At 51.5% G+C, this 26,362-nt stretch overlaps 1 protein-coding gene across 3 annotated transcripts in view; it reads right to left on the reverse strand.

Moving 5' to 3' along the window:
• Positions 1–25,233, reverse strand: part of EVL (Enah/Vasp-like) — a 98,967-nt gene extending 73,734 nt beyond the window's left edge. The window contains exon 1 of one of the 3 annotated variants that reach the window (XM_054692439.1): positions 25,195–25,233. In XM_054692439.1, coding sequence (XP_054548414.1) covers positions 25,195–25,199 — 5 coding nt within the window. In that variant the 5' untranslated portion in view covers positions 25,200–25,233. The remainder of the gene's footprint in view (positions 1–25,194) is intronic. The other 2 variants (XM_037503916.2, XM_054692432.1) reach the window with 2 other exon arrangements.
• Between the last annotated feature and the right edge of the window lie 1,129 nt (positions 25,234–26,362).

Genomic DNA, 26,362 nt, shown 5'->3' on the forward strand with positions numbered 1-26,362 from the left:
CACAGGGCACCTCAACTTGTGGCCACATGGGGTGCCCTGGGCAAGTGACCCCTCTTCACAGGGCGCCTCTGCCTGTGCCCACACTATGTGCTCTGGAGAAAATGCCCCCTCGCTATGGCAGCTCCACCTCATGAAGCAGCACGAGCCTGCAGCCTGACTGAATGTGAGGGGCAAGTAAGGCTGACTGAGGCCTGAGATAGCCACTGTGGGGTCTCTGCTAGGCTGAACTGAGGCCTCCCCCATGCTCCTGGCCAAGACTGCGCTGCATGGGGTGGACCTCCTGGGAAAGCCACAACAGGGCAGAATGCTTGGGAGACGCAGACACTCGGGAGCCCATCTAAACCCAGGTCTGGTCCCACCAAGCCCGCTAGCGGCCAGAAAATGGCCTTCTCCAGCGCCCACGGGGCTGGGGAAAGCGGCCAGAAAATGGCCTTCTCCAGCGCCCACGGGGCTGGGGAAGGTGCCCGACTGTGCCCTCTCAGGGAGAGCGGTGAGGACCCAACAGGTGGGGCTGGGGACCTCTTCCTCAAGCACAGCGAGGCCCACAGCGAGGCCAGTCTCCTCCGTGGTCCCCTTGATTTCAGGGGCACTCTGCTGATGCTCTGAGGGCGGGACAGCTCGTCTTCCCTCAGAGGCACCTCATCCCTCGCAAGCTCAAGTGCAAGAGCTCACTGGTAGCTGGGGTGGGAGGGGGCAGGTATTCCTGCCTGATTCTCAGGAGGGATGTGCGTGTGTGACACACAACATGTATGAGCACACATCTAAAATCATTGTTCTAGGCGCCCCCCCCCCCTCAATTTGAAACAAGCTGGCGGAGACTGCTCCAGCCTTGGGAAGAGCCGTTCACCTGCACCAGCTCAGCCCCAGGAGGTGCACGAGATGGCGGGGGGGGGGGGGGGGGGGGGGGGAGAAGAGGGGGAGGGGAGGAGAGGGTGTGTGTGTGCTGGCAACTGCAGGGGTACCAGTGGAGAGGGAGGTGTGGAGCAGCCTGTGGCCCGCCCTTCCCTCCTCCAGGACCCAGGTGACAGCGGGCACTCGAGAATGACTGGATGGACCTGCTGGTTGGTCTAAAGGTCAGAACCCACATCCTCGGGCTCTGGGCAAGGCCTGGGGAGGAGCATGCTGGGAACTGCCCTGGGCAGCTGCATCAGGGCTGGGGCCGACGAGATGGAGAACGCCAAGACTTGGCGCTTCCCCACCAGCCACTTAGGACCGCTCTTGCGGCGCCAGTTCCAACCTTCAGCACGGTCCACACGGTCTGTGTAGCACAGAGTTGATAAAATGGTGGCGTCTCCAAATGCCTGCACCAGGTGCTTCAGTCATACTTTTCATGCAATTCCACTGTTCACACTTGCCCAAGGTCATGCTGCTGGTAACGGCGGGGCAGTGACCTGGCCCCAGTGACCCTGGTGCCATCCTGGTGCCCCCACACTGACAATTAGCCTGCCTCCAGAAGGGGCCTCGTTCAGCAGACTCAGGCCACTGAGGCCCAAGACGGGGCTGGCACTGGCAGGCCCTAAAGGCACTTTACCCAGCTGGCCCTGCCCAATCTCAGATTCAGGGCTGAAAAGGGCCTCGGCTACCCTGGCAGTGAGGTGTGGAGTCCTGAGTTACTTGGCCTTGAGGTCAGCCTGGAGGTCACCTTTAAAAGCAAGGCACTCCCTCCATCAACACTAGTTGTTGCCCCTATAAATACACATGTGGTCTAAGGATAAACTGCATCCTTGTGAAGATGCAAATATAGCTTTGAAAGAAATCTATTCTGGTTTGGGGGCACCACCCCCAAGTCTTCCTATCTGAGAACTGTGGGGAGCCCACTGGCAGAGACCCTGGTTTTCAGTCTCTTAAAGTCTTTGTGTGGCCCAGCCTGTCCTAGGCATGTAGTGGGTCTTTGGCTGAGAGCATTCTGAGTTCATAATACACTTTCATCCCAATGGAATGAACCTTCCCCAAAACTTTAAAACAAAAGGAAAAGCCCTTCTTGAATCAATAGGCAAGTGGGAGTCCTCCACTCTGAGCCAATTCTCACTCTCAATGACATCATTCTACTGACTTCTGCAGTGGCATTTTACTTTAACATAAACATTTTAAATAAAATTATCTCTTACCTTCATTTTTACAGTTCCATTTATTTATTTTTTTAAAAGATTTATTTATTTATGCATACAAGAGCTGGGGTATAGGCCAGAGGTATGGGGGAGAGAGGATTCGCCAGAGACAGAGTGGGGAGCGGAACAGGTGGATTTACTGAAATACACTGCTGAGGGGTGCAGGGGGCAAGACAGGAGAGGTCTGCTGCGCCCTGTGGGTCAGCTCCCTGGCTGGGGATTGAACTCCTGCTGCAGTGGCTGTGGATAGCTTCATAGTGCTAAGACTTAACCCCTGTGCCACCAGGGAGGCCCCACAGTTCTATTTAAACTAAAAGTTACCCCAAAGCCTTTGACCTTAAAGCAGACACAATCACAACACATTTTTCAGCCAACTGTCCTCAAAAGTAGATATTTAGTAGTGGTTGTTTCTGCACTGCTGTCTCCCTCCAGCTCTCGCACCAAATATGTGCTCCAAATCCCAGCGCCAGGTTACCAGAGACCACCTGCCCTTTGCTCAGCAGACACCGGGTTCCCCCATCCCCAAGGCTGCAGAGAGCCCTGCACAGGCCACAGCCCACCTTAGGGTGCTGGCCCTCTAGGGAAAGGGGCCAGGTAATGAATGACAAGAGTCTTTATATAGCATGCAGTACCAGAGAGATGGGCACTGATAAACTCAGAGGGGCGCTCAGAAAGTTCCCCCCAAGAAAGTGATGCTCGAGCCGAGATGTGAGGGGCAGGGAGGCGGCTGTGCAGAGGTGGGGACTGCGGAGGGGTCCTGGCGCAGGGCGTGAGGCGAGGGGCACACAGAGCGCCTGTCCCCTCCAGCAGTGAGGCTGGGCAAGACTAAGGGCGGAGGAGGTGGCAGAGGTAAGGCAGGGCTTTGTTAGCTGGGAAATCGCTGGTGGTTGCAGGTGGGAGTGGGGGAGGCGGGTGGCGGTTGATGATGGTGGATGGGGCGGGGGGAACCCGATTTGACTTTGGCTTTTAGAAGAACAGCAGAGTAGGGAGACGAGGCAGGAAGCTCCTGGGCAGTCCAGGTACGGGGATGGGCCTGGGCTTGGGAGGCAGCAGAAGATGAGAGAAGATGATGGATTTTTAAAGTCTGTCTCCCAACTCAGTTATTTCATCTGATTGTTAAAGAAGCAGAGACGGAAACTATGTCAACAGAAACCCGCAGAACGTCACCAGGTCTATGGTCAAACAAGTGTACATTCCAGAAGAGGAAGGACTTTGCCTCCTCTTGACCATCCCATCCCATCCCAGGGCCCGGTACCCAGAATGATTCAACAATATCAGTTGATTTAATGAATCAGCAGTCTGTAGGTTTTGAGAAATTGACCTAAGTCAGCAGCCCTCCTTCTGGTACAAGAGCCAAACAAAAGGGCAGATTAGTCTTTCGAATGAACAAGTACAGCTGTTCCAATGTCACCAGAAGGACAGAAATTTGCCAAGAAAGTCCTCCCAGGAAGGTGGGGAGAACCAGGAGATAAAGGCACATAGAGCAAGCTCATGTGTTCAGTCAAAACATATCGACTGTGTGGCCAGCACAGCCCTGTCCTGGGAAGAGGAGGGAGGAAAGAAGGTGCAGATGCCAAGAGCGGGGAACAGACCCCAGACTCCAACATCACTGAGAGGAACAGTAACCCCACAGCACAGGAGCAGGGCGGGGAGCAGGGGCAGGGCGGGGGCAGCTTTCCCCACGTGCAGGGCCGCCTTCTCGTGCAGGCCTCTTGGATCCGGTGCCCCATATGCTGGCTGCCCATGAGCTTGAAGAACGAGCAGCGGGTGGTATCCTAGTCTCACTCCTGGCCAGCTGGGTGCTCCTTTGGGATCCTAGAACCTGGCACAGGCTCAGTTTAGTCCCCTGTAAGTGGTGATCCCCACAAAGGGAGTCAAATAGTGGGCATGCCAGCATTGCATAAACTGTGTCTGCGCATGTGTGTGGACGTATAGCGATGCGCACACACGTACGTAGTGCTAGATACCCCATAACATGGAGTAAAGACAGCATTATTATTAGCAATAAAAAGAAACTGTCCTTTTCCACTTTCTGTGCCAGCTGAAATGTTGACAAAGGCAGGAATTTTAAGTATTCATCCAGGCCATTAAGTGATCCAAGTGACCAAAACAATTTAGATTAAAAAACACTACTGGGCCTCCCCGGTGGTGCAGCGGGTTGGGTGCAGTGCTGTGAAGCTGTCCGCAGCCTCCACAGTGCCAGTTTGATTCCTGGTCAACCAGGGAGAATCCCACATGGTGCGGCAGACCTCTCCTGTCTCACCCGCTGCTCCCCTCAGCAGTGTATTTTGGTCATCTGCCTGTTCTTCTCCCCACTCTGTCTCTGGTGAATCCTCTCACCCTCCTGCGACTCTGGCCTGTACCCCAGCTCTTGTATAAATAAAAATAAATCTTTAAAAAAAATTAAAAAAAAAAACAAAAACAACAAACACTGCTAACCGGGGGCCTTCAAGGCTAAGTGAGACTGGGCAAAGCCTGGGGGGTGTCACGGTTTGTGGGGTCTCACCTGTGGGCTCACCACTGTGAGGCTCAAGTACAGGGCTCAACAACAGGGCTTGTCAATGACAGGGAAACTGGGGAAAAGGAACACGTTCCTAAGGCCAGAAACGGCCATCTGTCCTACCCTTGCCAGAGTCCAGTGGCCCAAAGCAAAGGTGCTCATGCAACCAGGCACTGTCCCTCCAATGAGAGCCTGGAGCTGGTAGCACAATGGTAATCAGTGTACCAGGATTCGGCTCATGGAGACAGCTGGGATCACAGGAGGTGCTGCTGAGGTGGCCCCCAGCAGCCAGCAGCACCTACCTGGAGCCTGGGCTGGACAGCGCCAGAGGCCACAGCACCAGCGGTGGTCCTGGAGGGTCAGGAGCAGTGGACAGCTCTTAGGTGTGGCCAGGTGCAAGTCAGCAGTGCTGGTCAGCCCCGGCCAGCAGGTGGTGTTGCCAGAGGACCAGGCATTGGTGTTACAGCTCTTGTAGAGAACTGGGCATAGGCCAATGGTGCTGGTCAGGAGGTGATGTCGGAGGCAGGGCTGAGGTCTGCGGAGGTTTCGGAGGTCTGGAAAGGTCTGAGTTCAGATGAATCTGTCTGAATCCTCTGAAACATGGGTTTACATCCTCTTCAGGGTCCCTGCCTTTCAAGCCTGATTGGTTTGTTCACAATTCCAGCTGTTTCAAGACTTGACTGGTTCCAGTGGAGCTCAAATCTGACTGGCCCATTTGCGATTCCTTGAATGACACCAGCGGGAGCTTGACATATCAGGTCCATCAACAAAACCAGCCCTGAGCTAGGTCAGGCGGCCTCAGGCCGTGCTGGGCTGCAGCAGCGGGGAGGCAAGCCCTGGCGAGGGGTCAAAGCTGGCCTGTGCTTCTCAGCCTGCAGGCTGAGCTGGGGCACCTGTGCCTCAGGGCTCTCTGAGGTTGGTGTGGGGGTGGGGCCAGGCACCCCCTACCTGGAGCCAGGAGGCTGGCCCCAGTCGCCCTCTGCACTCTCCTCAGACCTCTGTCTCCACAGCTTCTGCGGTCCCCTATTACTCTTGAACCATGAATTCAGATCAGCAGTAACCCCACCCCTGGGCAGCAGAAAGACCTAAGATGCCTTATCCCTCAGCATGTACTCATTTCTGTCAAGGAACAACTTTCAAAGAAAGCTACAAACGTAACTGTTAAACAGAGTCTGCCGTGTCAAGACAGCTCTAACTCATTCATGAGGGAGCCGACAGGATGACAAAGCCACCTCCTGCTCGGCATGAAACTGGCTGACACCCTGCGTGGCCATGGGACTGACCCTCAGCTCTGAGGCTGACGGTCCCTCAGCTCTGAGGCTGTCTTCTCTGCGAGCCAGAAATCATTTTCTCTCTACTAGGCGACAATCATGTAACATCGGAGGGACGATGCTCTTGGGTGATGCTGCAACACACTAATCTTTCCACCTTTTCTCTAGGTTTTAGATCATTTTCCTAACGTATCTTTAAGACAGCTAAACATAGCTCGTTGTCCACCCCAGGGCGCTGGCCAGTAAGTTCTCTCCTATCTGGTCTGCGTTTGTTTCTGCCTTGTTTATATTCTCTCTACTTGTGAAGGGCCTTTCAATGGTTTGAAGTTAATTCTAAACTATTGCTTCGCTTACTTATGTCAAATCATTCTGAAACGGGGTGGGGGGGGGTGCTGTTTTTTGGAACTTCATCTTCAGGGCTTCTCTGCATTCTCTCCAAGCATCACCCTTGTGGGTCGCTCAGGCAGAAACAGGGGCGACTGATTCACAGGCGCTGACTCACAGAGCCCCCTCCTCCCCCGGGCCCTGGCTATTCCGAGGCACTTACCACAATTAACTCTAATTTCCTAACTTCACAAACCCACAACAGTGCTTGGAAGTCACAGCCCAGCCCACGCCAGAGGCATGTATAACCCAGCCCACACCAACTGGCAGGCTCACAGGGAGTCAAAGAAGAAACACAACGAATCAGAGAAAGCCAAGTCCAGATCTGTGTTCTCCACAGAAGGCAGGGAGCTGGCATGAATGGAGAAACGAGCTAATTAATTAGATGTTCTAAGAACTGGAAGAGGGGGTTCCAGAGGCTTTGGCATGGTAAGGGTCTCTCAGGAAGCCGAGGAAGGGGCTGTCTGGGGCCAGGCCAGCGGCCCACTCCAGTCTGTTCCAGCTGGGGTGTGACTACACAGCTGGGCTCACGCACAGGCACACACATGCACACAAGCGCTCACACATACGCACATGCTACTCATCACAGTTCCTGAGGCTGGAGTCCCGGATCAGGGCGCGGGAGGCGGTGAGGCTGCAAACGGTTCCTTGAATAGGGGCTCGGGCTCCGCCTCACTCCCTACTCACCTCTCAAAGGCTCCTAATTCCATCACCCTGGGAAGGCAGGGAGGAAGATATTTTATTTTGCAGGTTGGGAAGTGAAGAGGGTGTAAACAGGTGGGTACCCTCTTCCCCCGGCTGCCCCGGGACAGAGGAGCTGGCCTTGGAACCCCAAGGCCTGGAGGCTGGGTGCCTCCCCAACTTGCTGTATCTCCTAACCTCCAAGCACCAGGGGGAAGCCTTCCTTTCACACAGGTGGGGTCAGGGCGGGGCCAGGGAGGAGAGGCTTGGGAAAGGGCCGTGTGGCCAGGCCGGGGGCCACTGGAAGAGTGATCAGACGAACTTATTCTGTTCCCTCACAACCCTAATCTTGTTCCTCACGTTTTATTTCTGATAATCAGGCTTTCTCTACTAAAATGTCCAAGGGGAGTTCTGCCTCATCCAAAATAGCTCAGCTTCTTTGCTTCCAGAAGAGCTCCCTTTGCATGAGACTTGAGATGGCGTTAATATTCTTCCTCACACAAAGCTGACACCCAGCCTGTAACCTGGATGTTTAAATTAATAGGTATGAAGACACACTGATTAAGACCTTCCCGGGGCTGGCTCGTGTCACCCGGGGACTGCTGGGTAGCTGACGACATCTGGAACTGTGGCCCTCTTTAAAAAGAGAGATTCTTGCTAACATGGAAAAAGCGAGCCCTTGATTATTTTCTAGGCCTCATTCTCAAAACTATCAATTCTCCTGCGGTATACCCCTGCCTGCTCACGGCGAATATGGGGTGAAAAAGGAAGTCTGGGTTTGGGGGCAGGGGCGGGCGCTGGCGAGCGGGTCTGGGGATGCTGTTGTAGGCAGGAACGGTGCACACTGGGGAGGGTTCACAGACTTCTGTCAAGTGGGACGTGGCCTAAGAAAAATGTCAGTCTGATCTCATTTTCACCAAAGAAAGAGGAAAGCACAGCACCTTGCCTCAAACACAGAGTAGCTGTCGAGGAGGAACTAGAGCAGGAATCAGCCTCCCGATTTCTCACCACAGAGCTTTTCCAGTTCACAGCGGTTGTGAAAAGTGGGATCCGCATCCCTGGGGAGCTTGCCAATGACCAAAAGCCCCAGTGCCCTCCCCAGACCACCCGAACCCGAGACTCAGGGTGGCTGGAAGCCGGCAGTGCGTGTGGACAAACTCTGCGGGGTCCTGATCCCTCAGAAGCATCATCCCTGTCCCAACTCGGGCCTTCTGTTTCACATGTCACGCCGGGAGAGCCAGGATGGTGCTAAGCTTCCTGCTATGGGAGCCCCGGCCCCTCACCATCACGCCAGGTGGGGAGACCCGGCGCTGCACCTGGGCTACAGGAAGCCGCGGGCTGCCTGCTCCCTAACAGGCCTGTGCCACGAGAGGGAGGTTTCTTCCCTCCCTGAAGGGGTCCCCTCCCCATGTGCAGACAAGGGGAGCTGGCAGTGGATCTCGCCCCCAGGCCTCACACTCCCACCAGCTCCCCAGGAAAGCCATGACATGATTCAAGGTTAGAGAGCAGCACTGACCTTGAAAGTGGGGCCCTCTTCATGGGAAGCAGATGGCCCGGGGGGGGCTCCTCTTTCCCTAGAAGGTCCCCCCCATACCTCCTGTCTCCTGTGGCCCAGCAAGAGCAGTGCTTCCCCAGCACCCCTTAGGTCTTGTGGCTCCTACTTTGCAGCGGTCAGCTGAGCCAACCTTGGGCTGGGTGGGGGGCCTACTACCGCCCACCTCACAGCTAAGGGAGACACGAGTCATTGCCCACAGTTCAAAGCAGCCTGAGTCCTGCCTTTCACCATGACCAACTGACCCCTGTGTGACTACGAATTGGGGAAACCAGGGGTGACATCCGGCAACAAGGGTGGGCCCAGCAGCGGGGGCGTGGATTCGGAGCAGCCGTCAACACAGACCCACACCCAGGCATGGCTACCACAGAGCAAAAACGTAATTATGATTTGCTGTTCTATAGTAAACTCCTCCACGATCAAGAGGAAAACACAACTGAGAAGAGGCTAGGTCCAGCACTGCTTGGTCTCGGGCAGACGGACTCGCTGCTCTCAACCTGCTTCCTCTGCATGAAAGGAGGTGACCTTACTCCCCTGCAGTGCCTGGGTGAAAGTCATATGGGGTCACGCAGGACACCTGTTGGCCAGAGCGGAGGAAGCAGCTCAGTGACGGAGCTGCCTGGTCTGGCGCCGTGTGCACTAGTATGTGTCTGTGGATGCTTGGGGGTGTGTGCACGCGTGTGCTTGGGGGTGTGTGTGTGGATGCTCAAGATGTGTGCAGGTGCTTGGGGGCGGGTGTATGTCCTCATGCTCAGGGTGTGTGCGTGTGCGTGTGCGTGTTGCTCGGGGCATGTTGCCAAAATCTAACAAGTCTCATCTCCAGAGGACTGAGGTCCTCTGGAGGTCTGAGGTCCTCTGAGGTTCTCCACAGGTCTGGTCATTAGTACTTTATTTTTTGTTTTTTCTGTACTGTTCATCTTTAAAGTAATGAGCGATAGTGTTTTAAAAAACACAAAGAGTTCTGGGTCTCCCCAGTGGCGCAGTGGTTGAGCGCTGGGCTATAAAGCTGTCCGTAGCCTCTGCAGCACCGGTTTGATCCCCAGCCACTGGCGAGGGTCCCACATGGCGCGCAGACCTCTCCTGCCGTGCCCGCTGCTCCCCTCAGCAGTGGATTTCGTTGGTCTGCCTGCTCTGCTCCCCGCTCTGTCTCTGGTGTGAATCCTCTCACCCCCTGCACCTCTGGCTTATACCCATCCCAGTCTTGTATGCATAAATAAATAAATATTTAAAAAACAAAAACAAAAATACAAACAGTTTTACATAAACCACCCTGGCTCATGGGTGACTGCATAGTATCTCTCTGCTGGCAGTGTCCGTGCCTGTGCTCTCCCAGGTCAGGGGCCCACGGCGGGGTGGAAGGGGTAAGCTGGGTGAGTGGGACCCAGGCCCGGAACACTGGCAGGCACAAGCTATTTCTTGACTGAATGAGCACAAGGATTGAAAAAAATACAGCACTACCTAGGGTAGTGAGTTTTGGAGCTGATTTAAACATCAGCTCAGTCACTGCCTACTTGTTCCCCTTGAACAATTTACTATTTTTTAAAAAAATTTATTTTATTTATTTATGCCTGTAAGAGCTGGGGTGCAGGCCAGAGGTGTGGGGGTGAAAGGATTCATCAGAGACAGAGTGGGGAGCAGAACAGGCAGATCTACTGAAACCCACTGCTGAGGGGAGCAGCGGGTGAGTCAGGAGGGGTCTGCTGCGCCATGTGGGTCAGCTCCCTGGCTGGGGATCAAACTCAGGCCACAGTGGCTGCCAATAGCTTTATAGTGCTGCAACTTAACCCCTTAGACCACCAGGGAGGCCCTGAACAATTTATTTTTAACCCCTTTTCTCCTCTGTAACACCCCTCCAGTTCGCAAGATAATGGCACAGACTGAGCGCGGTGGTAAATGTAACGCAGCCTACATTCAGCTGAAGTTCAGTAAATGCTACTTCTTTCCCGGGGCCCCCGGATTGCCAAAGACAAGCTATGGCACTGGGTGAGCTGGCTCTCACCAGCAAAATGGGAATACTGACCTGCCTCCTGGGGGCTGTGACATCACGGGAAGGCTCCGGGACATTGCGAGGCACCACATGAACTGGGAGACTGTCCAGGACCATTGCTACAGGAGTCTGGGCTCATTTTATAGGCGCCAAGAAACTGAACTCAGGTAGCCTTCAAAATCTGACAGGCAGGTTTTATTAATGCGCAAAAACTGACTGGCCCTTGTGAGTAGTCTCAGAGGGGCCTACTCCCTGGTCAGCTGCAAGCCTGTTTCGTCCGTCTGCCCCGCCTGCCTCCCGAGTGAGCGCTGGTCTGGGTGAGGCTGCCACACCACCAGGGCCCGGCCAAGTGGCTGGCATGGCCCAGACCTCTCTTTGTCCTAGTGCTGGCGATGGGAACTTCTTGCTTCTTCCCGCTGCCTGCGAGGGAGTGTGGACTCTTTGGGGGAGCCTGCTGAAGCACTTCCCCAGCTGGTGTGCAGCGCCTCCAGGGGCACCTCAGGGACACCTACCACAGACCCCTTCAGAGGACTTCTCAAACCTGTATGCAAGGCCAAAGCACCACCACCTGCTGTGGGCCTGACAGGTATGGCCACCCTTGCGTTACAGGAGCAAACTGTGGCGTGAGGGGCCTTGAGACCATCCAGCCTTGCAGGGAACTCTCCTGCTTCCAGAAAGGAAGCTGCGGTGAGGAGGGAAGGAGGGACCCATTTAATGTGTAGGGTAAGTAAAAGGTGTCAGGTTTTTCCGCCCTCCCACCATTAGATGAAATGCATGCCTGATGGTGGACACCTGGAGCAGGGTGTGGGCCTACATAGGTGGGAGCACCTAAGCCAAGAGACTGGACATATAAGGCCAGGGCGGCAGAGGAACGACCAAGAAGAACAAGTGAGAGACGGGAAGAGAACCAGCAGGGAAGCAGAGGCCACAAGGGAACACTGGAGAGCCCAGAAACAGTGAAGATTTGTTGGGGGCTGGAAAAACCTAGGGGAAAATCTTCCTGATCATGGGTTAGCGAAGGCAGGATCCCTAAGAGAAAATATTGGTGAACATCACCAAAATTAAAAATGTGTTTTAAGACACCACTAAGAAAATGGAAGGGTAAGCTACAAGCTGAAAGAAAATATTGAGAATCGTTGCTCTGACAGATGATGTATATCTAGAACGTGCCACGAAATCTCAAAACTTCCCAATAAGACAACAGTAATATAAAATGGGAAATCACCTAAATATCCAACAGTGAGGATTGGTTAAATAACTTAGCTGCGAGCAGCAAGGTGCTCTTGTTGCTAAGAAATTAAACTCTAACAGAGAAATGAGATGAACTAATGAGAGGACAGAGGGATGGACAAGTGGACAGAGAAGTGGCAAAGCAGATGTGGTGAAATGGTGGGGGCATATAGTTCCCTTTTTTTGAATCTAAAATGTTTATATTAATATGTTGAAAAGTACTGGAATAATTAAGGACACCAACGTGTCATGGATCACAATGCATTGGTAAGTAAAAAAGGTCACAGAGCTGCAAACAAGGGACACACCCACACCCGTAACGTGCCATGGGCATAAAGGGCACGTGGCGTAAAGGGACGGTGGTTACTTCTGGGTCATGTGAAAACACGTGCTTTCCCTCTGCTCTCGCTCATCCACATTCCTTCCATTTGCTACCACACTTCAGTATTTTTGTGATTCAAAAAAAAAAAAAAAAAAAAAAGAAGAGGCGGCACCTTAGCAGAAATGAAGCAAAAAAACAGAATCAGTTAAGAATGACTAGCATTTACCTGATCATCGTAAACTCAGTGACAGAACACACCGCCCCCCGGAAGGAGCCTGACAAGTCTTAAGGTCATTCAACATACATGCAATGAACAAGCATCTCCGCCAGCCACGTGTAAGTTACTGAACGCTTAATTATCAGGAAGACAGGACTGGGAGAGCCCTGCAGTCTGCATGGGTCAACCCCATTTGGCTTCAGCCATCTGTAAGCACCTCTGACAAACTGAAGTCTGTTGGCCGTGGTGGATGAGGCTCGCAGGAGGGGAGCGCAAAGGTCACCCTGACTGATATGTTATTGTCTATCTTGGTATCCCAGCCATCCTAGTGGTGTGAAGTTGTGACTCACTGTGGTTTGGGTTTATATTGGGTTATCGGAAAAGTCATGATGCTTTTGCTTGAAAAACTTGGAAAATATCTGTCATGACTTTATCGACAACCCAGTATTTCCTCATAACTAATGACGCTTATCGGCCATTTGTGTCTCTTCTTTGGAGTAGTGTCCATTTAAATAATTGTCCCATTTTTAATTGGACTAGTTCATCTTCCTATGATGGAGCTATATGAGTTCTTTATGTATTCTACCTATAAGTCCTTCACCAGATTGTGATTTGCAAGTGTTTTCTCCCCTTGTGTAGGTTACCTTGTCATCTTCTTGATAGTATTATGGTTTGCAGCATGTTTTAAATTTGATGAAATTCAACTTGTCTACTTTTTCTTTTATCATTTGTGCTTTTGTTGTCATTTCTTAAATCTTCAATGAGAGTTTAAAGTTTTAGCTCTTACATTTAGTTCATAATTCATTTTGAGTTAACTTTTATATATGGTGTGAGTTAGGAGTTCTTTTGTATGTGGGTTATTGGTGTTCCCAGCATTTGTTGAAACAACCATTTCCCCCACTGAATAATCCCGGCATTCATGCTGAAAGCCAATTGCTTATAAATACAGGGACAGTGAGTCTTGTTTTAGACATGTTGACCTTGAGGTGCCTCTGTGCAATTTTCTTGGGACTAAGTTACATGCACAGAAAACCAGGTCTGCTCGTAGCCCAGGAACTAGCACAGTGAATACAATAAATATTTAATGAAATATCATCCATCTGTGTGACTCACAATTATGCGCCTTGTCACCCATAGACTTGGACACTCTGAAGCACAGCACTCTGCTCTGGTGATGGGACCAGCTGGTCCTCTTCCTAGTGCTGCTCCTCTATTTGGGTCTCTTTCTTTATCTGCTTCAGTCTGTTGCTTACAGTTTTATTTTGTACAGTGACACCAATTGAAAGCATTTTCCTTCTTCCCAAGAAATGGAGTGTTTATAAACAGTACCCTAAAGCTGCTCAGTTAGAAATCTCAGCTGCGAGGAGAAAGCAAAGCCAGTGGATACATCTGATTTTTATCTGTCTATAGGCACACAGGCTCCAAGGCCTGGTGCATTTCTATTTTGTATTAAGGGTTTCATTTGTGCGCCAGGCCTAACAGCTTTCTATGTTGATGCCAAAATCAGAGCACTTCAAACGCTAAGTTGCTAATGGGACTTCTGAGGTCAGAGCTCAGTAAAGGAAGGTTCCTCAAGAGAGCCACTTGTTACAGAGAAGTTGCGAATCCCTGGCAGAATCTAGGACATCTAACTAAATGCAAGACTTTCTGAAGACCATGGTCTTCAAGCAACTGAAAAGCCAACTGGAAGAAAGAATAAACTAGTTCAAAGACGTACAAAAGGAAGACTCAGAAGAGAAGATCACCTCCCCTAGCCTAGTCAAAATGTTACCAGTTCCCTAGGCTTATCACAAGTGTGAAAAATAAAAGTCTTAAAAAGAAGTAGTTGTTCATAGCCCTCTTCTGGCACCTTTATCCCACAGGCCCCAAGCTCCTTCTTGGCTATAGCCTTTTTGGCTTTAGGTCTGACTCCTACTGGCGTCTGTCACCCTCACCTTAGCCCTACTAGCCTGCAGGCACTCAACTGATCTTCCAAGTAAAATTTTAAACAGATGAATACATAGTCATGTATTTATAACACAAAGAACTCTAAACTTAAAAAGATTCATATTCACTGTAGTAAGCTTAAATTTTTAAGTACTTTAAAGTATTTGCATTTACTACAATCAGGTTTATACTCAATATTTAACACATTCAATATTTATGTGTAAAACAAAATCCATGTGCATTTGCATTGCCTAAACCAATCACAACGTACACTTCTCTCAAAGACAAAGAAGACAAGGTCTAAGTCTTTTTTTTTTTTTTTTAAGATTTATTTTATATATGCGTGGAAGAGCTGGGGTACAGGCCAGAGGTGTGTGTGTGGGGGGGGGGGGTGAGAGGAGTCACCAGAAACAGGGTGGGGAGCAGAATAGGCGGATCCACTGAAATCCACTGCTGAGGGGTGTAATGAGGAGACAGGAGAGGTCTGCTGCGCCCTGTGGGTCAGCTCCCTGGCCGGGGATCGAACTTGTGCTACAGTGACTGCTGATAGCGCCACAGTGCTGAGACTTAACCCCTTGGGCCACCAGGGAGCTCCCAAGGTCTACGTCTTGACCTCTTCTAGCTTGAAGGTCTAAAAGCCTATGATCTGGGCCTCCCTGGTGGTGCAGGTGGTTAAGTGCAACTCTGTGAAGCTGTCCTCAGCCTCTGCAGTGCTGGTTTGATCCCCACCGGCCGTGGAGCAACCCACATGGTGCGGCAGACCTCTCCTGTCTTGCCTGCTGCTCCCCTCAGCAGTGTATTTCGGTCCTTCTGCCTGTTCTGTTCTGGACTCTGTCTCTGGTGAATCCTCTCACCCCCCACACCTCTGGCCTGTACCCCAGTTCTTGTATGCATAAATAAATAAATCTTAAAAAAAATAAAAGCCTGTGATCTTTACCCCAATTTCTCTCCTGTCCTAACCTAAAAGCCACATAGTATGGGATTAAGCAAAGATATTTACAAATCTTTACAAACTGGGTGTATTTACAAATATACCCAATGACAAGCGGCAGAAACACTTGATCACACCTGTCCCCCACAGACAAACTATAAAAAACACTCCTGTCTAGAGTCAGTCTCTAAGCTGGGGTGGCCTGAAACCGAGAAAAGGTGCAACACACAATTTCTTCCTTGAGCATCTAATCAAGTCTAAAGATTTAGTTGCGTCTGCTTCTATTGTCTACGCTTTCTCTTGGGTTTTGGTTGCATCTCATCTCTCATGTATCTGTTAATTCCTGACTGTCAGTCACTGTAATGAACAGTGTAGATGATGTGAGACTCTAGGGAGGATTTACTTCCACCTGGCAGGCAGATCATGGCACAAACCAGCCCAAGTCACCTTCATCTGATCAGATATTGAGATGATTCAAAGCATCACTTCCGCTCCCAGAGGGTCCATCTATTTTGATCTACACCCCACCCCCACCCCAACTAAACAGGGCCTTATGAAAATCCTGGGGTGTTTACTGGGGTTCCTCTTCCCTGGCAAGCTCCCTGCGCTAATTTTTACCTCCCAAGTCCCCTGGATCTACCTAAAGCTCTAATCTTCTTCTCAGCTGACAATGGCAACTGGTTCAAGGAGAGGAATCGGCCAGATCTTGGCTCTGCAAATTCTTCCTGCCAGTAGCTCCTCCATCCCTGTAGGCTGGTTTCCTTTTCAACTTCTCAACTTCTTGTGTTCTTAATAGGCTTGGCCCATTACCCCGATCCACCACTGCCAGAAGCTGAACCCCATTCCAGTGTGGCTGAGCACCACCTGTGTCTAAAAATGAACCAGGGTAACTTTCACATAAATTTCTCATTATTTCACTCAAGGTTTTTCTGGTCGGTGTCCACAGCTTCGCAGTTTTGGAATTTGAGTCTTGTCGAGAGGACTACCCAAGTCAGGACTACATGCAGCAATTTAGGGTGTGGGGAGACAGATTCAGAATGACTGTGAACTAACAGAAATCCACCAAATCCTAACTCAAATAAAGCATTAAGCACAGACAACGCCACCATGTGCCCTAATCAGAAGTCTGATGTGCTCTGCTGCTGGAATTGGGGGTGTGGTGCTCCCTTTCAAAAAATGAGATGGCTGTGACCCACGGCCCAGGGCCTGATCCACAGCAGACACACTGATGCGTGAGTCCCAGTGCCCTTGCCTCATCCTCCCCTCCGCTCCCACCTCTCAGGGCAGAGGTTGGAACCTCAGCCAGTTCAGTTATCTTACTACAAGTTCAAGGCTCCCCAAGTCTCTCCTGTATCTAGCAGGAGAACCCAGCGCGAGGTCACTGAAATGGACAACACAGGTGTCAAGAGCGCAAAAGCTCTGGCCTCCGTGTATCTGTCATTACCGAGGGAAGCACGGATGGAGGACAGAGAAATAAAGACCAGCGTCGGGAGACAGGAAAGCCGAGCTAAAGGTTCCTGTTCCACCCACCACCCCGTGAGCCCTAGGCGCGAGTGTGGGGCCTACATGCTGTCTTCTGAGAAGAGGGGAGCAATGCACTACTCCGCAAGTCTTTATTGAGCGCTTACTACATACTAGGTACACTGCCAGGTGTGGGGACCGTTCAGAATAAACTGGCCTAGTCCTGACCCTGGTTGGCAGTTCTCAGCAACGGCCATCCATTTACACAACCTAGAGACTTAACAGCAACACCTAGCCCTGCAATGCAATGTCTGAGCAGAGCCCAACACTGGGGGGAAGGCCAGGAAGAGGCCTTTCCAGGTGCTCCTGATCCACAGGGAGGGTTGAGAGCCACTGCACTCAGGTAGAGGATTTCTAAGTTTCTGAATCTAAGCTTCTGTGGTTTTACAAAGAATTATCTTTTTATGGGTCAAAAACTCTCCAAAATAAACCACAGTTTCATTAAAAACATTGGGAGGAGTTTGAGGGGGGAACCCCTTGTCTGTGCTACCAATCCTATCCAGAAGAGGCACAGAGGCTTCAAGCTGTCTCCGGGGGTCATATTCCAGAGCCATGGAGTGTGTCATTGACGGGGAACCCCCCGCTGCCCCTGCCAGGACGTGCTGCTGTCGTTAAAGCACATTCAAGGTCTTCCTTCTTCCTGTTTAATATGAGTGCTGGTCCCTCACCTCTGTCTTTAAAGCAAGCTGGAACAAGCAGAGGACCAGCCCCGTAGAGAGTGAACGCATTTCAGACCCTCCTCAGCTGGGTGCGGTCCTGGCGCAGGTGACGATACATATCAAAGGAACGTAACAGAAATAGTTCAAACTAATTAACTATGACAAAAACAGCATCTCAAAACGCTAGGAAAAGATGGAATTTTTCTCATAAGTGGTGTAGGGATAATGGAAAACCAGATGGGAGAGGGTAAATTTGGATCCAGCCCTTAAATCACATATTTAATTCTAAATGGAACACAAGTTGAAATGTTTGAAAAATAAGAAAAGAATAGAAACCATACAACAAGCAGTCCCACCTGGGAATGCAGAAAACTTTGCAGCTATGACCGAAAATCAAGATACCACAGATAAAAAAGATTAAAACCACAGAGTCTATTTACTTCCCATCCTGTAACAACATCCCCAGGCCGGCACCCAGCACCCGGCCTGCAGCTGTCCCACTCCCTGGTCGGTCACCTTGGCCAGCGGGGAGGCCCAGGCCCTGCTGCTGCCCAGGAGCCGGCCGGCATGCTCCGCACGTGCACAGCGCTAGGGGCAGAGCCGGGGAGGAGCACCTTTTTGTGGAAGGTAGACCGAAGCTAATGATTATGCGCTGCTCCCCAGATATGAGTCCTGCAGAGCAAGCACTTCAGCGCCGTGACCTTCCTCCCCCAGCTTAGAACCCAGTCAAGACAGAGTCAGGAGCGGACACCAATAGAGGGTGTCCTACAGTACACCTGAGCTCAAAGCAGCCAAGGTCATCAAAACCAAGGAAAGTCTGGAACATCTCACCGCCAGGAGCCATGCAGGGAGACAGAACTGAATGTGGTGGGGGTGGGGGGGGCGGGAACAGGGAAGGGGCCTCAGGTGACAACAAAGGACTGGATGGACTCCCGACCCCAGTTGCTAAGGATGGGTCAACGTGAGTTCACAATTTACAGCAATCACAGGCTGGGCGGGTGACGGCCAGGAATGTACTGGGGTGGGAGGGTGCAGGGGGACTCTGTGCTAGCTGCTCCACTTTTCTGAGTTGTTCTAAAACATGAAGTCTGTTAAAAGGAGAGAAACATTTGAAAGCAGCCTTCTCCCATCCCTGGAAAAGGGGCCCCAGATGTGCACCCTGGAAGGACAGAGAGGCACGCCGTGCACACCGAAGCCTGTGAGATGTCTGCGCCGTGGAGAGGTGCAGCACATGGCGGCTCACAGGGAAATAGCGGGGACACTCCAGGGCACATCGCCCAACAAGTCCCGGCCGTGGCGGCAGCACCAGCTGACAGCCGAGCCCCACCTGGCCTGTGTTCTCGCACCAGCAGGTTCCCCCTCAGGTGCTGGGCCAGTGTCTGCCTGGAATGATGATCCGCTTTGGGGACAGGTGGCAGGGTCAACAGTGAGGAAGCATCTACTAAGTCCCAGGCTCAGAGCTGGGCCCGAGGGCCCCCCCAGAGGTGCAGGTAACCCTGGCAGCCGGAAGCTCACAGCGGGGCGGGGCGGGAGCTGGGGAACGGCAGGCAGACAGGATGAGCTGCAGGGGCGGGAGTGTGCGGAGTCAGAGCAGGTAACAGGGAAGGGCCCTCAGCCAGGGGAGGGCCAAGGTTTGCCTCCTGGGAGTGACGTTTAAAGGAGGACTGGAAGGCTGAGGACTTGGCGAGGTGAAGCGGGAGAGGAGGCAGGAGAGGAGGCAGCTACGATTCGAGTCAGCCTGTGCATCGTCCACCTGATCCCTGCTCACCCACGAAGCTCTGTGAGAAGGGACAGGAGGCGCGCCCAGGGGCAGCGCGGGAGGCGGCCAGAGCGCTGCGGGCTTTAAGGAAGGCCCTGTGCCCAGGACAGGGCAGGGCTGCCTGGAAGGGGCTTCCACAGCCCAGTGGCCCGTGTCCTCACGAGAGTGTGGCAGGGCTGCTCAGAGCCAGCTGCCCCACAGGCTGCCGCTGCCCCAGGCCCGCGGTTCTCACAGTTCAGGAAGCTCACAGACGGGAGCGGCTTCCTCATCTACATTTTCTGGATCTCCTCTCCCCTCAGACAACAGGCGTCTGCTTTGCCTTTAATCCAATAGCTGTATTGTGTCTTTCACAGAGAACGTCCCAGGGGGGTTTCAGCAGCGGAAGGGCCAAGAGGCGCGGTGGTTCCCAGGACACAGAGTGCCCACAGGGCGGGAGCCACACGGTGAGGGGACACTGGGAATCAGAGCCTCGGGCCGGCCGAGGGACACGCACTGGGGAGAGTCCATGTGCTCTCCTTTGCTCCTCACGGACCCGGGAGGGCAGCGGGGGAGCCTCACTCACAGTTGAGAAAAACGGAGGCTCTGTAAGGTTGTCACTGGCTCGTCAGTTGGCAGCGGTGGCTCAGGTGCAGAGTCCAGGTCTGTCAGACGCTAAACCACCGGCAGCTTGGAAAACTGGGGGCAAAACGAGACCTAACCGCAACCCCAAGTTTTCACGTGGCCCAGGGAGAGGAGGTCGTTCTGGCCGCAAAGACAAAGACAGCACCGCGCAGCCGGGGCGGCGCTCCCTCCACTGGCGAGCGCGCGCAGCTACACCGTCTCCTCCTGAGCGCCCCAGTCCTGCCTTCGCTTCATGGGGAGGAGGGGGGGAATCCTTAACTTTCTCTCTCTCTCTCTCAAAGTTAACATTCTGATACTATGTGTCAGTAGTCTTGGAAACATTTACACTTGTTGGTACCAGTAAACAATATCATTTTGCGAATTTGTCTTAAGGAAATAATCAGAAATGCGCCCTAAGATTTAGGCACAGAAATATTTATCATCATGCAATGATAAAAGTCAATTTGGGTGGTGCTAAATAAAGTATGGGAAACTGTCTGAGAAGACCATTACTCAGCTATTTAAAATGGTTCCGAAGAATACTTACCAAGGGGAAGTGCGTCCAAGTGAGATGATGTAAAGTGCCCACTACAAATACACCAGCTGGTGCCCCCAAACCAGTGCACCTCACTCCCGAGGACACAAGAGCCCCACCACCTTTAAGGGGCCTCTCCTAGTCAGCTGAACCAATGCTGATTTTATATTGTTTTCTTTATATCTTTCTGCATTTTCAAATCCTTTACACATACTACACTCAAATCAGAAAAAAAAAGTGATTGTTTGGCAAGAGGCCACGGCCCTTCTCACCCCCTCCTAGACGCTGGCTTTGAAGCCTCGCCCGTCACCGCAGGCTCAGGGCTCAGTCATCTCACAGGGCAGTCTTCAAGGCCAGGGGTCAGGCTTGGGTAGCAGAGACTGTCCTGAAAGGGGACAGATCTTCATGTGAAGCTACGTGGACTTAATTTATGCAAACGATGTTGATGTGATTAAATTATTTACAGTTTATTTATGTACAATGATAAAACTAAGTTCAAATTTATGTTTCTTTAACAAAATAGAAACAAAACTACCAAGCCAGTAACACTCAAAATGACATTAAGAGATGATGTTGCCCAAATTAGATCATAATCCACAAGGTAAGAAGGGTAGCAGCGCTGACTGAAAAGAGGCAGGCAGCGCACAGGAAAACCCAGGAAGACATACGGAGGCACCCAGAGACCCTCAGCACGTCTCCCTAGCAGGCCTTCCAAAGATACCGGGGGAGGCTCCCAGCCTGTGCTCTGCCCGGCTGGATCCACAGTGTCCTTGTCAGCCAGTGTGGCTGAGGCGATACCCAGGCCATCTGTGCTCTGTATCTCACACTGTACCCGCGAGGGGAATGCATTCTGCAACTGCACAACCAGATGAGGGGGCTCCCTGGCACACCCCCAGACATTCCCACTCCCTGGGCTGGGCGTGCCTCATGTATACGGGGCTGTCTGGTTTTGGACTGGAACTGACCTTCATACAGATGTTCATAGCTACAATATGCACCCCAGAGAGGATTCTGGGATCCAGAAGTTTACTTTCATCCAAACTGGAAAACAATGCTGATCTCTCTGCCACATACCCACTGAGTCAAGTATCTGAACAGCAATTTTGAAGAAAAACATTATTTGAAACTTCACCTCATACTTCAATTTGAAGACTGAACTTTCAAAAACTCCTATCTATAAAACAGAAAAAAGCTTAATAATTACTAAACTTCTAAATGAATACTATCCTGTCAGAAATGACAGAAAGGTCACAAATGAAACTACTCAATGACATAAAATTCTTAAACTCTGTATCTCAAGTCTTGAAAAGATAAAATATATGGACAGTATTCATAGGAGAAAACGATCCCAGGGGACAAATGACTGAAATATATAAACAGAAACACAATGTGTGCGTAGATTTTTTTTTTTTTAATTGGGAAGGGCATGCAGAAAGGGACATAGTTAAATTTCTTTAAATCGTTTAAGGACGGGGCTACTGGCAGAGGGCAGGTCTCCTTCCGTCTACCTCCTCAGCCACCTAATGCAGCAACAGGCAACAGTAAGCACTCAAAACTAACTAACTAACTAACTAACTAACTAACTAACTAACTAACTATGAAACCAGATAAGATGTGCTAGCAAGGGGCAATAATTCACGTAGTAGTCTAAAAAATAAAGAAAACACAAACACCCTTAATTATTCAGGCAATTTGACAGGACAAAACTTCTTTTTGGCTAAAATGTAGACAAGTGCCTTGAATGTTCAGTCAGTTTGTTAGGCCTCCCAGCCTTCTCGTCTGCTTTTCTGAGACTTAAAAGGGACATTGTGGAAACTACACTTAAGACCTTTTCAACATGTCACATCCATTGAAAGTGGCAAGAAAAAAATGATGTGCTGTTTTCATTTAACAAATTCAGGATTGAATGAAAAGTGTTTTTATGGGTGAACCAAATTGCTTATAAATATCCACATCAAATGGGTTGACAACTGAGGTAATTAATAAACCTCTCCCTCACCCCCAGATTCATCTGCAGAAGCCAAGCCCTTGAGGTGTCTAGAAGTGTGTGTGCATGGGTGCAGACAGCTGTAATCGGGGTGCAGACACACACAGCTCTGGACAGTCTGCAATAGAGAACGGGGTTTCACTGTCAGGAGCCCTGGAGAACATCTGTGTAAAAAGGTGACTTCAGAAAAGAAAAATGAATAACTGAATGACTCATTTAGGAGAAGCCATTCAAGAACTTTCAATTCCACATCCATATGTATATGCTCCATAAGAACGGGTCCTGAGAACATGGGAAAGAAAAGACTATGCACAGAAGAGAGAAAAGCACCTCCTTCTAAAATCCTTTGCTTTATAGTTATGACCTGAACAAAATTGTCATTCTTTAATGAATCACATATAAAGCGGAATTAAATATTTAAAAAATTGTTTTGACTTCAAGAGCATTTCACAAACTGACAATATGAAATAGGTTTCACAGAAAACTTGTGTTATTATTCTCCTTGACTTCCATGACCTGGTGGCCTAAATCTCCTTTAGAATTGAATATGGACTCAAACTGCCAATAAAAGCATATATTGATATTAGGGAATTTTACTTCCACTAACCAAGAAATAAGGAAAGCAGAACCTCCCTGCCCAAAGAGAACCAGAAAAGCAGGGGAGCGGGTGGATATAATAAATACCTGCTTGGGAGAGTCAAGCATATCCTCTATTCAAGGAGATAAAACACAATTTTTATGATTTTGGCAGATAACTGGAAACTATAAAGAGAATCAAAATGGAAATTAAAGAATAAAAAAATACTAACTGAAATAAAAAAAAACCCTCAAATGATAGGTTTAATAGCAGATTGTTTCCAGCAGAAGAGAGATTAAGTGAGGAGATACCCAGAACAAAGAACTGAAAGACAAACATAAAACACCAGAGAATGAGAACACGACCAAGACCCAGTGAGACGGTTCAGTACAGGTAATTGCAGCCCCAGAAGGAAAGGTGAGAGAATGGGGCAGAAGCAATATCTGAAGTGCTAAGGGCTGAATGACTTCCAAAGCTAATAAAAGACAGGAAGCCACTACAGATTCCAGAAGCCCTAAATACCCCAATTATAAGTTTAAAAAGAAGTCTTTGCTAGCAATAACAGAGAAAAATTGGCAAAAAAATAAAAAAACAAAAAGAACATTTTAAAAGCAGCCAGAGAAAAGACTACTCTCAACAAAGTCAGACTGACAAGCACCTTGCAACAGAAAGAAGGCAGAGATAGAGATGTCTTTAAAATGCTAAGTGAAAACAAGGCAAACCAAGAATTATGTAACTACCAAAAAGTTCCTCCAAAAACAGAAAAATGTTCTCAAAATAGACTGTGGTAATAGCTACATAACTCTATGAAAATACTAAAAACCACTGAACTGTATACTTAAATGGATAAATGTTATGATGTGTGAATTATATCTCAATGAAGTTTTTTTTAAAAAACTGAAGGATAAATGACATTTGCAAACTGTTGTTCCTTTTTATTGATCTACATAGGACACCCCATTTGTTCCACTGTTAGTGGACATTTGCACTGGTTCTAGCTTTCTGGCTGTTAATTATGCTGCTATGAATAGTCTTGTGAGACTCTGGCTGCACTCACTTCTGTTGGGTAATTTGCAGTGGAATTTCTAGATCCAAAGATACGTGTATCTTTAACATTACTAGGTTAGCCTGAGTTTCCAAAGTGTTTGTACCAGAATCTGTCACCAGCAGACCTGCACTGAAGGATATTAAGGAGTAATCTTTAGGGGTGGGTGATAGGAAGATGACTCCAAATGGAAGATGACAAAGGAAGTATTGCAGAGGGAAAGGTGACCTTTTTGATAAACAGTGTTGACTAAATAGTGGTGGTAAAAATGAAATTCCAAGCATATTAGGTAGATCTCAATATAAAAGGCAAAACAGTTAACACTTCTGGAAGATATTATAGGAAACCATCTTCTTGGCTTTGGAACACAACAAATTAAGAAGACAAAGACATGCCAATCCCCAAAGAAAAGCACCCTTGAACAGGCACTTCTGTAAAAGGATACCAAACGCACAGATTTTCCACCTCAGTCAGCAGGTAGCTGCAAATTAAGACCACAAGAGAATACCGCTTCACATCAGAATGGCTAAAATTTAAGGCCGACAATGCCAAGTGTTGGCAAGGATGTAGAACACAGCCACTCTCATACATTTGCTGGCAGGAATGGAACCTGGCACAAACCTTTGGAAACTCAGTGTTAGCTACTAAGGTTGAAGATATGCATGTCATTACATTTAGAAATCTCACTGCTAAGTATCTACCAGTGCACTGGAGACACCTAGGGCCATCCATCACAGCACTGTTAACAGCCACAAAGCTAGAAACAACTCAAATGTCCACCAACAGCAGAAGGGGTGAATAGTGGTATATTCACACAAGGGAATCCTACAGATCAATAACAATGATCAACACTTACAACAGAATAGATGAATCCCAGGAATGTCTTGACGGAAAGAAACCAGACACAAAAGAATGTATATTGCATTATTTCATTTATATAAAGTTCACAAGACCGACAAATGAAAGTACAGTTGGACACTACCGTTCCCATGGGGTATGTATTCACGAGACAAAGGGAGGTGATCACACCCCACAAGTCAGGTTAGGGTGATCTCTGGAGAGGGCGGAGGGTGCGGAGACCGGGCTAAGGAGCCGGGGCTCCCGGGGGCCCGCCACGTTCCCTTCTCGACCTGATAACCTGCAGGTCCCCCGGCCGGGCGGCCATCACGAGCGGCACATGTGGGGTCCCGGCGTGGCAGGCGCAGAGGAGGGAGGAAGGGGGTCAAGGAAACCCGCCCCCCGCCCCGGTCCACGAGCGGGGGGCCCGCCCAGCGCGAGGCTGGGGCCCGGCGGAGGCTGGGGCCACACCGGCGCGGCCCGGGCACCACCCCTGCGCGGGCCCCGCCGCCCCCGCCCCGGCCCCCCGCGCCCCCGCGCCCCCGCGCGGCGCCCCCCGACTCACCTCATTGTCGCGGCCGGGGCGGCGGGGCCGGGCGGCGGCGGGGCGCGGGCGCGGGGCTCAGCGGGGGAGCCGGCCCCGGGCGCGGCGGCTCCGCGTCTCGCTGGGCTGCGGGGGGCAGCGGGGGCGCATCTTCTCGCGGCGGGCGGGCGGCGGGCGGCTAGCGGCGGGGCAGCGCGGCCGCGGCGGCGCCTGACAGCTGGGCCCCGGCCCCGGCCATCTTGGCGGGCGCGCGTGCCCGGGCGGCGGGGGCGCGCGTGCCCGGGCGGCGGGGGCGCGCGCCGGCGGGGCGGGGGGGCGCGCGCCCGCCGAGACGCGGGACCGCGGCCCCCGGCGGGCGCGGGCGGCTCCGGGGGCGCGGGGCGAGGCGAGACGGCGCGCGCCGGCGAGGGTCAGTCCGCGGGCGACTCCGGCGGCGGCCCTCGCCCGCGGAGGGGAGTGGGCCCGGAGCGCCCCGCCCGCGGCCGCTGAGGGGAGAGCGCGCGCGGAGGGCCGAGCCCGACACAAAAGGCGCGGGGCCCCGGCGCCCGCGCCTCTGCGAGCGCCGAGCCGGGGGCGGGGCCTGGGGAGCGGGGCGGGGCCGGGGCGGAGCGCCGGGGCGGGGCGGGGCCGGGCTCGATGGGCGGGGCCGTGTGAAGGGGCGGGGCCTCGGGGCGGGGCCGGGCGGACCGCGGGTGGGTGTGGCCTAAAGGGAGCCCCCCCCACTCCGGCCTGGCGCCCAGGGACCCGCAGAGCCTTTGGCCTCTGCGCCCAGGACTTAGCAGTAGCCAGTGGAGTCTCCCTACCCCGACCCGCCACCTGCCCCCCCAGATCCGAATGTGAGGGCGTTGTACATAAAGATCAAGCCTGGAACCCGGGGCAGCTTGGGGCAATATCAACACCTGGATGATCTCCCCCAGCCCAACGGGAACCCCCAAACCTAATTTGTGACAAATTACACCGACAACCTACTGCACAAAGTAGGCGTTGGGGTTTCCTCTGGTCATTAGACCCCGTCCTTTCCCAAAGGCTAGCGAGCCTCATCGCCGGCCGGGAACCCTGCGCCCTCGGGGTGCCGGACACCACACCCGGGGAAACACAGTTTGCTGTGCTCTCTCGATCTTGCTGGTGTCGCCCCTGCCCCTCCATCACAGCGACCTTGACGTCATGTCACCTTTTAAAACGTCAGCTC

Source organism: Talpa occidentalis, unplaced genomic scaffold, assembly GCF_014898055.3.
Source record: "Talpa occidentalis isolate TD23 unplaced genomic scaffold, MPIMG_talOcc4v2.1 talOcc4.11, whole genome shotgun sequence".
NCBI classification, from domain to species: Eukaryota; Metazoa; Chordata; class Mammalia; order Eulipotyphla; family Talpidae; genus Talpa; species Talpa occidentalis.